At 38.2% G+C, this 11256-nt stretch overlaps 1 protein-coding gene across 1 annotated transcript; it reads right to left on the reverse strand.

Annotated features, from left to right (window-relative positions):
- Positions 1–881: 881 nt before the first annotated feature.
- irf4a (interferon regulatory factor 4a) lies at positions 882–8542 on the reverse strand. The gene is made up of 9 exons (XM_014028824.1): positions 8513–8542; positions 7709–7908; positions 7298–7484; positions 6521–6606; positions 6261–6438; positions 5445–5525; positions 4681–5076; positions 2951–3063; positions 882–1772 (listed from the first exon to the last, which is right to left on the reverse strand). The coding sequence occupies exons 2-9, from the start codon at positions 7904–7906 to the stop codon at positions 1623–1625; spliced, it is 1389 nt and encodes a 462-aa protein (XP_013884278.1). The 5' UTR covers positions 7907–7908; positions 8513–8542; the 3' UTR covers positions 882–1622.
- Between the last annotated feature and the right edge of the window lie 2714 nt (positions 8543–11256).

Raw genomic sequence — 11256 nt, forward strand, 5'->3', positions numbered from 1 at the left:
TGTGAATTTCTTAGATTTTCTCTTTACTGTAAATGTTAGCTGTGATCTGAGATATGTGTGTGTGTGTGTGTTTGGGTTTGAGTCATTAGTGCTGTAGGTGGGGGAGTCACATGTTTTATCCTGAGGTCATAAATGTCAATTCCTAACACCAGTAATACGACAAGCGTGTACCTGCCCACACACAAAATTGCGTAGTTGTGCACGTAGTCCTTTGCGAGACACAGACAGCAACAAAGCTCTAAGTAAACTCATCTTGCAAACCGACGCAGTATTTCATTAGAGAATCACGGAGGTCTAAATGACTAGAATTGTGAGGAAAAATGATTTATGGTTGATGACAAAAACAATCATTCCAGACTGTGATTTTGGTTAGAGTTTGTGAAAGTGATGTGGTTTAAGTGTGAGGGAAGTAAATGCAGAGATCGAAACTCTGGACCACAGAAGAAAAAACATAACTAAACACCGATTCCCTCTTTCTTCAACTTTAACATTCAGGATTGCATCAGCATCCGGAATTAGTTATTGCATTTACAATCTCTGTGTCGTGTATTATTGTGTCTGCAGCTCTCTTGATAGCTTTTGGGRGACGCTCTGCGCACATTGCATGAGTACATGCATGCCTCTACATTAGGAATCAGATGCATGGGAACCAAAGCACTCCTTTGCACGCTGACCATGAAGGTAGTTTTCCTTCCCACTTGTGAGGCCACCAGTTTCAAGAGGCTCAGGTATCGTTTCCCTGTAAGTTACGGGATGAGAGTGATTTTCCAGTCAACGTGCCTCGGTCAGTGTTTGAACCACAGGTTGCTCTCTGATCAACTTTGTTTGTTTGGTGAGCTGCAAATCCGAAAGCTCAAATCAAAATGGACATTCAAACCAGATTGGTGTCAGAATATTTATTACAAAACTCAAAGAACTATACAATATTTCACAAGAAATAGAAAAAGACGAGAGAAAATGATGCAGAATAGGTGATATGACGCAATAAAAATAAAAATAAGCTGTCTGGCTATTCTGTAAACATGCCCATTTCAGAAATTTGGACATGTCTCCAGTAAGTTTTCCATTTTGCATGTCAATTATGTTATATTATAAAGTTAGTGAATCACAGAATAAGCTGTGTCATATCGGAGAAAATGTTGATTTTTTTTTCTTGGTATCCCTTCACTCGTTGCACGAGTTGCATGTTCAATACCTGCAAATAATAAGTTTTCATTCATGCCGGCTTATCTCTTCCACGTATCAAAGTTTGTCTTAGGGGCCATTCTTCCTGTGCACCTGCTTTAGTACTTCCTGTCTCAGTTTGCCCTCGGCTCGCCTCACCCCCCCACCCCCTTCCACCCTCCCTCCACCCTCAAACCGCATCCTTCACACTGTCACAATATTCACAGAAGATTTTTTTTTGCTTTTTCTTTTTTAAATGAATTTTTCTCCACAGTCAACGTCCACGATGCCAAGACGTGCTTGTCAAATTGACAGGGGTCTTCCCCACCCCGAACCCACCGCAGTGCAAAGATTTATAGTACACAGCCTTCACAGGACATCAGAAAAGGTCACAGCTTTGAATTCAGATTGGTACCTCTGCTGCTTAAAGTTCGTTTCTTATTGTTTCGGCGTGATCTTCACTCCTGAATGTGCTGCAGAGGTCTCTGGGAAGCATAGTCTATTGATGAAGAGGAGTTTTGTTCCTGGATGTGGTCATAGGTCCGCAGGTAGTGACCTGTGTTCTGCTGGTAATAGTACATCAACTTCTTGGCAAACACTGGCTCCACCTAAAATAAAATGAAATTTCAGTATGTTAAATTATTACTTGTTTTATCCAAATACGCCCCAAGAAGACAGAAAATAGAAAATAACCTTAAATAGGCCACAGAATCCTGTTAGTTCAACGTGTTTTTTCTAAGGCGCACTCCATTTTAAATTATAGCCAATTTTATGCCAAGTTGATCATATTTTTTTATTGTTTTGCTTAAATCTGCTTTAGTCAAAGTAAAGATATTTACATCCAAATGAGGTTAATTAAGCTTCCAAATGTTTATATGATAATTTGATGACTAACAAACATGTCCAACCAGAAACATGAATATGATTCCAATAAAATTTAGCTGTAGTTATCTATTGCTAGTTGTGGTTTATCTACATTTGTATGTGTTCAACGGTTTTCTAGAGTACAATCAGAAAAAGGTGTATTCAGGGTAAGACAAACACGATCAAAGGAGCAACAATTCTGTTTGTGCATTCGCTGCACAAAAACCTCTGTAACCAGATGCAGATGTATTTAGGTTGGCAGCTAAGGAAAGCAAATGGCACAAAAACAACCCAAACTCTCACCTGTCATGATTTGCGACTGTGATTTCTTGTTTTAACACCTGCATCCAGTCTATTCTGCCACTTATTATCCACTTAACTGCTGACTGCTTTGTAGTTGCAGAAATTCAGCCACTGAAGGATATTTTGTGATCGATTAACTGAATTTTAGATCCAGTCTTATATTTTATATTTTGTAATTGGTTTACATCATCTTTACTTTCGACAGTTTGAGAATCAAAAAGTTTCTATTTAGTTTTAGTGTCTGTTTCTATAACTTACTTCCTGGTTTACTATGACATCATATTCGGGGTGGGACTTGTCGCTGGGGGGCATTTTTACTGGGCCTCCGGTACCAGGGTGGAGATATCRGGAAGCGGACCAGATCTAAGATACTGTATGTGTGGTAAACTCTACATGTCTGTAAATAAATATTCAAGTTTAAATCTGAGTACGACTCCTGTGCGTACTTCGGCTGCAAATAACAACACGTTTTCTTACACTCCAAAGACATGGCTTGAAAAGTATAAATGAGTTTCGCGTCTGAATGCAATGTTTTTAAAATCTTATTTGTTCTCAGATTTTTGTATTCAACTTTTTTAGTGTTTGGTGGTAAAAATAAAGTTTTATAGTACATAGGTACCTGCGCTGTGATCAACTTCCTCGGACGTTGTGGATYGGGGTATTCATCTCCGAAACACAGAACCACTTGGAGTCGTGGTAAGTGGCGGCCATTTTTGGCAAAATCTTGAAGCTCTGGGAGGAGAAGAGCAAAAGAACAAAGATTACATCACTACTAAAGAAAATACTTCAATGAATCCACCACCTGAAGATTTCCATTGTAGATACAAGTCAACACCAATCGTTGATCATGTGACCTTTTCCTGTATTAGAATACGTTTTCTGGAAAGTACTAATGAGGATGGTGGAAATTCAGGTTGAAATGGCACAGAACATGCTGTCGCATCACGCAGTGTGGTGGACCACATGTGGGTGGGGACTCCACATACTTTGGCCTCCAGCTGAAAAGATGAGTTCCTTCTTTTGTGCTACCTCAATGCTGAGAGAGGGACTTACCAAGCTAAAGCACCTTCAGCCTTGCTCTCAAGTCTAGCGCCACAAGCACCACCCTCATCAATGAATTCAACCATTGACATGGAAATGATTGAGACATTTGTTGTTTTTTGTTTTGGTTATTTAAAAAAAAAGGTTATATTTCTGCCAATGCTGTTCATTTCCAAAAGGAACTCATACTCATGATAATAACTGACTCGAGTTGTTTGTAAGAGTACAAACATTTTCATTAAAAAGTTGTCAATATCCCGCAACAGATCGTTGGTTCCAGTTTCTTTCTCAGTACACTGTAAAGACTGACAATACAGATGGGTTTATTACAACAATAATGTGTGAAATTATAAGCACGGTTGCTGTTTCCTTCTTAAGCATCTTTAACACTGTTTAAAGTATGAAAAAAAAGACACGCAGTTCAAAGAATAATCAACATTGGGTTCAGTTTAACTGAAAACAAACACTAAATGTCTTCTTTTTTTGGAAATTTGTTACAACGGCCTGTCACAAAAACCAGAGTTGTAAAGTAACTAAGTGCTAATACTTTGTTACTTTAAAGTAGAAATTTTGGTTATCTGTACTTTACTTGAGTAATTATTTTTCAGCATACTTTTTACTTTTACTCATTACATTTTAACACAATTATCTGTACTTTCTACTCACATTTTTTAAAAAGGTCAGAAGTAGAAAGTCTTTACTCCTATTTTATTCTGAGTTGTTATTACTTTAAAAAATACTATCCTGATAAATTGTGTCTCCTGGATAGTGAATTTAATTGTGTTTGGATGAGAAGTATAAATATATACCATTCTGACACCCTATTAGCTTGTACACAACCCATCACAGCTGCACGCCGTTAGAAAAAATATTTTTTGGAGAAATCACCTCCCAATAAATGTCATTTTAGAAAATCTTAACTGCTCACTTTTACTCAGTACTTTTACTTTTAATACTAAAGTAGATTTTGTGTCAGAAATTTACTTTTGATCCTTAAGTACAAAAATATCAAATACTTTGAGACTTTTAAAGAAGAAGAAGAAGTGATATTTTTAGAGAAGTCTTTAACTTTTACCAAAGTATTTTTATGATAAGGTACTTGTACTTTTACTCAAGTATCACTTTGAGGTACTTTATACAACACTGACAAAAACATACAATAACTCATTTGTTCGAGTTATTTAAGTGAAAAACCRGTAACTTGGTAAACAATATGTCTGTGCAGTGGAAACTGAAAAAAAAAGAAACTGGACAAGAGAAGAACAAAAGCAAAGGTGAACAGCATCTGAAGTGCATGCTGCTGCTTACCAAGGAGGAACTGATGGGTGTCAAACAGTTTACATGGCTGATCCTTCTCCAGCTTGTTGGGTTTATCCAGATGTGGAGCCAGAGGTCCCTCCCAGTAGACCCGTCCCTGACACAAGCGTTTAGCGTACAGCCCGTCAGCTGTCATCCACAGTAGCACGCCTCTCTCCAGTATGTTGGGAAGCATCTCAGCACCCTGTCTTTGGGACTCGGGATACGGGGCCGGGAAAAGAACGACTTCAGCCCCGTCGTGAAACTTGTCCTCCGGACACGGAGACGGTGAGGAGGAGGATGGAGAGGATGCAGAGGAAGAGGTGATCCGACAACCTTCTGGGTTGGTGACRGTCACCTCTTTCACCAGGGATTCTCTGTAGTATAGGGACACATGCAGGCTGAAATCTGAAAGAAGGAGATGGTTCTTTAGTTGGCACMTCTAAATAAAAATAAGATCTAAGTCACAGTGTGGTCAGGAGACAGGGCTGAAGTGCATGAGCTATAATTAAATCTACAGCAACTTGTTAGAGGCAATCTTTCCGTTTCAAATATTTCTCTTTTCTTTCTTGACATTTAAAGCATCTTTTTCAGTCTCCTATTTTAATCTAAGCTCGTGTAGTAAAAAAAATAAAATAAAGAAAGGTGATGAACCAGTGCTATGGGCTTCAAAATATGGAAGTAAAATTTGCAAGGGGTGGTTGTAGTTTTGTATCAAGAAATGCAATTAGATTCCAGATATTAAACATTTACAGTACATTCCATCGGTTCTTTACCTGTTATGACATTGTTGGGCTCCATCGCATACATGGGTGGCTGAGAGTCGGAAAAGAAGGTGTGGAATGAGAGCTGAAAGCCTGCATTTGAAAAATGAATGGATAAATGTCGATAAAACAGAAGAAAAACTTTCAAGCAGAAGTGAGCTTGTTTCTACAGAGAAAGTTGTTTTTCATATTCTTGTATTAGAATTGAAAAGGAAGAAGCTTATGTTTCACACCTCAGTTATCGTACGCATGAATTGACTTAAAATTACAATGTACAGTTCTTGGTTTTGATTCATAAACAGATTGAACATTAAAGTTTGCTGCAGGAGGACTGCATAATGATTAATGATATTAAGTGATCTGGTATCTTCATTATTCACAATTCACAATATTATAATAGAATAAATTATTGACTGACTGAGTGAAACTGGTTTGTCAGAACAAAAAGAGTTCAAATCTGTGAGACGTTGTGAAAATGTTCAATTACTATGTGGAATATAGGTGAAACTAATGTTTTTAACATGTTTCCTGAGGTTTTCACATGTGAAAATGCACACTTTTCCTGTGAAAACATGGTAAAGCACCATTTTAAACATGGGCTTTGCACATCTTTGTGTGGTTTTTGATCGTTTTCAAAACTGTTTATGCGATCACGTGGTGTGATTTTCCAGATGGAGTCTCATGTAAAAAATGTGGTCGATTTATGCAGCTTATCTGTAAGGGAGGAAGAGCTAAGAGGTTGTGACTAAAAGATAACGTCATATTTTTCTTATTGTAGAGTAGTGCATTAAAGTCTGCATCAGTTTAGTCGGTAAATAGTTGCCTTACCGTTTTCTGTGTGTGAGCCAGGCCAAACACGCCCGATCGATGGCTGGTAGTGGCACTGGCCGTACGGCAGCTCTGCATGTTGCCCGTGGGGATGTGTGTTAGACATAGTCTGTTGTTCTGGCAGTACATGATAATCACTCCAGTCTCTTCTCTCCTGAGAAACTACAAAGCTGGGCACCTAAAAGAGRAAGCACAGGGATGGTTACTCACACAGCAAGACTTAATTTTAAAGAAGGCAGGGTACCGCAAAATCTTTTAACCTGGTTGTGCAGTGACGTGAAAGGAGGAATGTAGCCGAGAGTGTTAACATGTGAGGGTGCTTCTTCCAAACGGCTCATCTTCATTCCTGTAAATGTTYGAAAACAGAAACTCTCATGCTTTCAGCAAGAATCAGGAAAATGGAAACTGTTATTAAACGCTTTATGACCTAATTTCATGCAACAACAAAGAAGTAAAAACTTTTAATCGATTTGTGAAGCACAGCATCAAGAGTCTTTAGGCAAGTCTGAACTCTGAATTATGCTTCCTGCACGTGTTGGGTTGTGTTATTTTATCTGAGGGTGATTTGCAAAGCAAGTGCAACAGASAGCAAACTGCATCTGCCTTTTTTTTCATGTTGACAAGGTAGCAAAAACTGCTCTTCTGTGACAATAACTGTTGTATGATGGTAGAGACTTGGTTATGCAAGGCTGAGGTTGTCTTGTGTTGTGTGTGCACCCTGAGCTTAGTAACCGAAGCCCTCTAAAAAAAGCACTACGGCCTTTTTGGTTCATGCTTTTGCTTCCTGTGCTTCCTGCCTCATCGGAATCAACAGCAGTGGTGCAAATGTATCTGTGAAAAATAACCAATAGCTTATAAACACTGTAGCAACTGTGGGAAATGCAGCAGCAGTCTCCGTAAGTGTGGCTGCAACATTTAGAAAACTTAATGTTTTATTTCTAAAATCTTATCCCACTTTATACACAACGTGTGTTTGATTTGAAATCTTACAGCTGCACAACATACAACATAACGCGCAAACAACTTTAAAAACTCACCCTTTTTGGATCCCTCTGGGATGATTCTGTAAACCTTGTACGGTTCGGAGATGTCCAGCTGACTTCTTTCCACCATCTCATCGAAGTCATTGCTTTTATTGAGGGCGCAGCGTAACCTGGTTTTCCACGTGGGGGGGTCTGGCTTGTCTACACCTTCCTTGTATTTTCCTTTAAACAGCGCCCATGCCTGAAGGAAAGGGAGGGAAAGCAATAATTTAACAAGTAAATAGTTTTTCTTAGTTTCCGATTTGCTTGTAAGAAACTAAAATAAATCATGCAAAACCGACACTTTTTTGTTTTTTAAGAAATAAAAGTTATTTTCTGGCTTGCAAATCTTTAATGCAGTGGTAGAGCTGCAGTTGTCAGGTGCTTTGTGGATGTCGTGTGAGGCGAGAGAAGAGACGGTCTGACCTTGAAGAGCGCAGCATCCTCCTCCCTGTTGTAGTCTTGCTTTCCCGCGTGTTTCCACGGAATCCTGAAGATGCTTTTCTCGTCGTTTTCCCAAACCAGGCCGGGATATCGCCTGCTGTCGATCTGTTCTATCAGCCACTGTCTCAGCTTGCCATTGCCGCAACTGACTGACAGACCACTGTCTTCATCCAGGTTCATCTCTGCAAACGAAACGTGTTCAAATAAAGCACATGGTGGACCCGTGGACACAGTGAGGGTTTGGAGTTTAACAGTCAGACTCTGTGGTTTTTCTAATGCAAAGCAGTTGGGTTTATTTAAAGTTGCAACTTCCAGTTTGAATTGTTTTCCAAAAGCATTTATTTGAACTGATCTATTGAGTCTCAGTCCAAGCAACAATATAGTGGTCACTTTTGTCAGATTTTATGCTTTTCTTAAACACCTTTGGGGATGCTCATTTACAGCCTAATCCAAGGATTTGGGCTGAAATAAGAAATTGCATTCACTAAGTTTAGCAGTTTTCCTGTAAAGGCAAGGGACATTCATGAATCATTTAAAACACATGTAAATAATAATAGTTAAAAAGGTAAAAGTCAAATAATTAATGTTTGAGTTTGGTTTGTTAACCTAAAGGTTACCTAAAACTTTATAATCATGTTAGATTGGTTGTTTTGAAAGTAGAAGTGATTTTGGCTGAGTTGAAACATTTTTCTCCGAGCAGAAACTTCTGCCTTTATACAATAAATAAAAATAGTTTTGTTTTTTAGTTTGAATTCAGATTAATTTGCTGCTGCTGCTGCTGCTTACCTTTAGAGATGTGGGTCCACCGCGGAAATCTGTCTGGAGGCTTTCGGGGTCCTCTTAAACTTATCACTTTTTTTTTCTTTTTTTGTTAAGGGAGGAGCCTGTGCATCGGGCTCTGAAGTTCTGGAGGAGATGCGCAGTAGATTGCGCTCTCATTTTAAAAAAAGAAGAAAAAAAACTCTGCGCCCACGCAGCTTGGCAGCGGGGAATCCCTCAGTAAAGAGAGACACCCAGAGCGCACGTCGGGACTAATTGGAACAATTACCTGCTGTTACACCATCAGAGAAAATAACCCAAATATATGTTTCAACTAAAAGAAAGTCCAACCCATTTCCACTGACAAAGCTGCTCCCTTATAACCATGCATTTCACCTGGGGAGGAAAAACAATGTTGAGGAAAGATAATATCAGCCAAATATCAAAAACACTCACATGGGATTGAGTGCAAAGAGCGTTTTAGGGTGATTTGTATCGGGTAAGAGAACTGTCAGAATCATTGTATGTGTAAGAGTCTAAATTTGTACATGTAAGTCTATAAACGTACATAAATTTGTTACAACTTTGCCAAATTACAAGTACGAATCAAATTTACAAGTACAATTCTTCTGTGAGAACACAAGTTTTTAAATTACAAATACAAGTTAAAAAGTCACAACTTTGCCACATTACAAGTACGAATCAAATTTACAAGTACAAATCAAATTTACAAGTTCAATTCTTTTACCTGTCAAAATAAGACATTATGCATGGAACACCAAAAAGATCGATTGCAAACAGTAACTAAGCCAGACCACTAGGGGGACATGACCACTGCCTCATTTGGGACCAGATGAACTCTTTATAAACACAACAATTTGCTGAAGGGAAAAGCATTTGGAGGCTTTTCAGTTTGTCATTCATGTCGTGTAGTACAACAATGAAGTAAATAGCGGATTTATGATGAACAACCAAAAAGGAAAACTGATGCATTCATAAAACCGACTGCATAATGGAAAAAATAATCCAAGTTCAAAAACACATAATGGCAGTGCTCTGACCCGGCCAGCAGGGGGACTGAAGTCCACCATCAAACCCCTAAACAACTGTAAGTTAAACTCTTTTTACTTTTAATAGTAGTTTGTATTATTTATTTCACATTTGGTACACATAGTACTTGTCAGTATTTGTAAGAGGATGTGTTTAAACAGTTTCTTTGCTGAAAGTAGAGCTTTGTTGATTGCTGTTGTTGTTAGCATGGTGTTAGTGTTAGCATGATGATATGAATAGGAAAGAAAAAAACAGCCTCATACTTCCTGTTCAGTTGAAGTTTATTTAGAACGGCTTGAAAAGAACAAAAACCTAAATGGTGTTAACAGTGTGTTTAAAAAGCTTTCTCTGACTCTATTTTGTTTTGTTTAGTAAGACCTTGTTGGCTACAATTTTAAAGCTTTGTCAGAACTACACGGACATTGATTTTAATTAGGATCACCATAAATCAAAGTTAAACTGTGTTTAACTAAGTTAATCTATTTTTAACTACTACCAAACTACTTCCTTCAGATTTCAGTGACCAATATGTGTAGAAAAATGTTTGCTGTCTGATTAATGAGACTGCTGGCTGTGACTGTGTGATACTATAACTGTGGTCTTTTCAATTTACYTTTATTCAACATGGACCTGAATCTGTTTGTGGACCCACTGAGGACCTGTCTCCAGACCTTTGTATCAGAGGACTGAGACCATCAGGCTCCACCAGTGAGACTGCAACCAGTGGAAGCCACTTCCACCCCACGTCAGGTCAAATAGTTGTATTAGCAGTAATATTATAAACTTAATAAAAATAAAGTTAATATAATTCATCAAATAAAGTTAAAATAAATCAGTCCTGTTAACCTGTTGATCTTCTGTGGTTCAGATAAGTGCAGTTGATACAGCGAGCAGCATTCAGCCCATCCATGACCCAGGACAGATGTCCTCTACATCCACACCTACAACTGACAGGTGGATGAGGAGGTGATGGAGTTCCTGACCATCTGAAGAACTGAACCAGCAGCAGGATGAGACACTGGAACAAAATCTGTTCATCAGGGTTTTAAAGCCTTCATGACAGCTGAAAAATTCAGTTAATGCAAATGTACAGTTTTAAAATGTCCTGTTTAGAGCTGAGGAAGTCAAACACCAGGCCTTGACGTATTGTTTAAACTCAGGATGTTTAATCTGTTTATATTAAAACTTACCTAGAAGTTTTCATTTATTTGACATTGATTGATGGTTTTACTTTAATAGATAAAATTTTTTAAAAGTCAACACTTTTGTTTTTACCTAAGAGCTGTGAGTGATAGATGAAACAATGAATGTAGTAAAAAAGGGGGGGCCAGTAAATTGTTAAAATGTTTAATGAAATGTATCACAAATAACACGTTTTAACACATAATATAGTGTACTACTATTATTACTGCTACATTGTGACATATTTTTATTAAAATAATTTTTAACTGATATTTCTTTCAACGGTCACTAAAATGAAATCAATATTTTCATTGATTTATTTTCATCTCCCTGCTCTGGCCTGTCGTGGTGTTTCTGAGTATTTCTGACACCTTAGTGCACACATGTATCAGAAAGCTCCAGCATCAGTCCTGATGTTCTGCAGAAAGCTCCAGCATCAGTCCTGATGTTCTGTAGAAAGCTCCAGCATTAGTCCTGATGTTCTGTAGAAAGCTCCAGCATTAGTCCTGATGTTCTGCAGAAAGCTCCAGCATTAGTCC

The sequence above is a fragment of the Austrofundulus limnaeus genome, unplaced genomic scaffold, assembly GCF_001266775.1.
Source record: "Austrofundulus limnaeus strain Quisiro unplaced genomic scaffold, Austrofundulus_limnaeus-1.0 Scaffold6, whole genome shotgun sequence".
Classification (NCBI taxonomy): domain Eukaryota; kingdom Metazoa; phylum Chordata; class Actinopteri; order Cyprinodontiformes; family Rivulidae; genus Austrofundulus; species Austrofundulus limnaeus.